Raw genomic sequence first — 3296 nt, 5'->3', positions numbered from 1 at the left:
ATAGCTATTTTTATTCAACTTGGTTCGGTACCAGTCTGCCATTAACAATCAGAGCATCAATCCAATTATTCCTCCTTCTTGCAGACGCTATATTGTGAAAGTATCTTGTGTTTCTGTCCATTTCCTTTGCTTGCCTAGACCGAAACATTTGCTTCCAGTGAATTTCTTTTCTCGTATACCACCTCTCACAACAAGTAACTAACGCCCTCTTCTAGCCTCCGTAGTTCCATCATAGACTCCATTACTTACCATATCATCTACCTTTTTTTTATCTCTTCCTCAAGCCTCAAGATCTTCTTGTCTATCTCACCAAAGTTGTCCTTATGCCATCTTCCCAAAGGTCCTGTCAATGCCTTCAATTTTTCTGTGAACTGTAACTCCCCTAATCCTCTCCAATCCTCCTTAACCATTCTAAGAAAACCTTCATGCATGAACCACGAATCAAGGCTTCGAAATGGCCTAGGACTTCCCCTCACCCTCTTATATTCGACAATAATAGGGCAGTGATCTGACAAGCCCCTTGGACCGCCTCTTAACCGAGTCTCAGGAAACTCTTCTAACCATTCTATACTAACCATAGCTCTATCAATTCGACTGCATGAACGGTCTCGAAACCACGTAAACTTACGATCTGTTAGTGGCAAATCCACTAAGGGCATATCTTGCATCCAAATCTTGAATTCTTCTGCAGACAAAGGTAAATTAACAATGCCTTTCCATTCCTCCACATTCACTATCTCATTAAAGTCTCCCATGAAACAGCAAGGGACCTGACACAACCCAGCAATGTAACTCAACTCCTCCCATACATGACTCTTCTCTTCTCTATTATGGGCACCATAGACCAAGAAAAAAGCACAGTGAAAACTATTCTTTAGTAAGACACTTTCAACGCATAACCATCTCTCCCCTTTATAGCAATTATTCAATTTAAAAAATAATTCATCCCATATCATCAACGGACCACCAGATGCACCATCCGACTTTACATATTCCCATCCTGCCCCAACATATCCCCAAATCCTTTCAACATCAAATCTAGTCACAACCCGTCTTTTAGTCTCAATCAACCCTACCAGGCTCAAGTTATGTTTATTTTTTAAATCCTTAACCATTCTCATCTTTCCGTCACCCCGTAACCCTCTAACATTCCAAGAACTAAAAGTCATTGGGAACTATTTTTCCACACTTATTTTTTAGTTTTGGGTCTGGACCGCCTCTTCTTCGCCTTTTGTTTTACCGCTCTCCTCTTTTGTGCTAATTCTTCGTTCTGTGCTTGGAGAATTACCATAATATCATCTTTCTCATTGTATAACACAACACCTGATTCTATCGCCAGCTCCAAGGTCAATTTGTTTTCCAACAGCTGCTCCTCTAGGCGCTGAGAGTCACTGTCCCCTTCTTCTTTATCCCAGTCCCCTTGCCCAGGTTTAGCACCTCCACGCCCTTCCCCAACTCGTCCAACAGGCCCATTATCCCCACTATGGTCCAAAATATTCCCCCGACCAGCCCCCAGTTTAGCATGGTTTTCGTCTTGGCCCTCGCATGCTGCTGCCGCATCAGTCTCCGGAGACAGGGTCGCAATCAACTCGCCCTCCACCACTGCATTGTGACTAGCTCCAGTCGACCCTACTCTAACCATCAGCTGATTCATGCCTTTAAATGCTCCATCTTCCACGACCCGACTTGGTGAGGCTGCTACTCCACCGGTAAGACCAGCCCCTTTGTCTTCCCCATCACCAACTTCTCCAACGGATCGGGTGCGGCCATCTCCACCACGGACTAGGCACCTGCCCCAAACTACTAACCGCCAGTTGCCATAGTTTCCATCTCCATCACAGGGGTCACTGTCTCCTTCAAGCAAGGTCACGCAGCCCAGGTCTCGTTTTTGCTGTGCAAGAAGAAGGAGATGCTCCGGGTGCCCATCCTCAACCGGGTCGTGCCAACCAACTGAGGGGGTCAGGCCCAAGCAGCTGGATCCATCCTTTCCTCCGAAGCTCTTTTTTTTTCCTGGCCCAGTCTGCATAACAGCCTCCTTATGCTTCTTTTTTTATTTTATTTTTCCTTGGTTGCAACCCTTTTTTGCCCATTGTATAATGAACCAAAATCACATGTAACCGTCCTATCTGAGTCTGCCTCATAATTAGCATCATTTCTAGCTCCAAAATTAGAAATCCCTTGATTGATGCTATTAATGATTTGGTAGGTTACTAGTTTTCTGCGATTATGATTGGCACTGCATTTAAACCATTCATTCAAAATATCATCCGAAATTACTAATCTGTCTTTATCCTCTTCCTCTCTATGTTGCACCATCATCATCAGCCCTTCATCAAGATCGTCCTTCTTAGATGAGACCAGTAGCCTTCTCTGCTATGCATCTTTTAATGTACTCGGTTTTGTTATAACATGGTTCAAAATCTCACAGTTGGTGATTTCATTATCAAAGAAATCCCCCTTGCATAGCATGTTACATGCTTCATGACCAATCTCCTTCACCAAGATGTCATAGCTTGCGGAACCAACAGTGATACGAACCATTTCTTGAATCACTTCCATGGCAAACGTATCAATCTGCACACGACCTACCGTTAACGTGCTGCACAATTCTGTCTCTTTTGCACACCCAACAACCGCTCCTCACTAGCCTCCTATCATTTTGAAGGTATCAACAGACCAACCGGACAAAAAAACACCAAAGCATTCAAGCCAAAACCTACGTGTTTCACATCGTTCTGATTCATTCCACTTTCATACCCTGTGAAAAACTTGTAAGAGGCAGTTCAAATTAAAGGTGTACGTCTTGTCTGCATGCACAACACTGTCAAAGGTCAGAAGTGCTTTGCAAGCTACCAATTCCTGAAGACGACAGAAGGTAGAGAAATTACTAAGTGATGCACGAAATTGTAAATCAAACTTTTCACGACTCGTACCACTAACCAGCAAGTGCACTGGGTCATCCAAGTTTACGTGAGTAAGGGTCGAATCCCACGGAGATTGTTGGCTTGAAGCAAGCTATGGTTATCTTATTATTCTTAGTCAGGATACCAATTATAGTTATCAATTGATTTGCAAATGAACAAGAGAACATGGATTAAGTAATACTTATTATGCAGTAATGGAGAATATGTTGGAGTTTTGGAGATGCTTTGTCTTCTGAATCCTTGTAACATAATGCTTCCTCACTTTCAAACATGCAAGGCTCCTTCCATGGCAAGCTGTATGTAGGGCATCACCATTGTCAATGGGTACTTCCCATCCTCTCGTGAAAATGGTCCAAATGCTTTGTCACAGCA

At 43.4% G+C, this 3296-nt stretch overlaps 1 protein-coding gene across 1 annotated transcript; it reads right to left on the bottom strand.

Moving 5' to 3' along the window:
- Positions 1–257: 257 nt before the first annotated feature.
- LOC130957417 (uncharacterized) lies at positions 258–1169 on the bottom strand. The gene has a single exon (XM_057884273.1). It carries the CDS (start codon positions 1167–1169, stop codon positions 258–260), a length of 912 nt encoding a protein of 303 aa, XP_057740256.1.
- Between the last annotated feature and the right edge of the window lie 2127 nt (positions 1170–3296).

Source organism: Arachis stenosperma, chromosome 10 (genome assembly GCF_014773155.1).
Source record: "Arachis stenosperma cultivar V10309 chromosome 10, arast.V10309.gnm1.PFL2, whole genome shotgun sequence".
NCBI classification, from domain to species: domain Eukaryota; kingdom Viridiplantae; phylum Streptophyta; class Magnoliopsida; order Fabales; family Fabaceae; genus Arachis; species Arachis stenosperma.
Note: the sequence above shows the minus strand (reverse complement) of the source record. Positions and strands in the feature narration are given on the sequence as shown.

Excerpts from the sequence above, each read along its gene's own strand:
- LOC130957417 (XM_057884273.1), bottom strand. The coding sequence starts at position 1,169 with ATGACTTTTAGTTCTTGGAATGTTAGAGGGTTACGGGGTGACGGAAAG.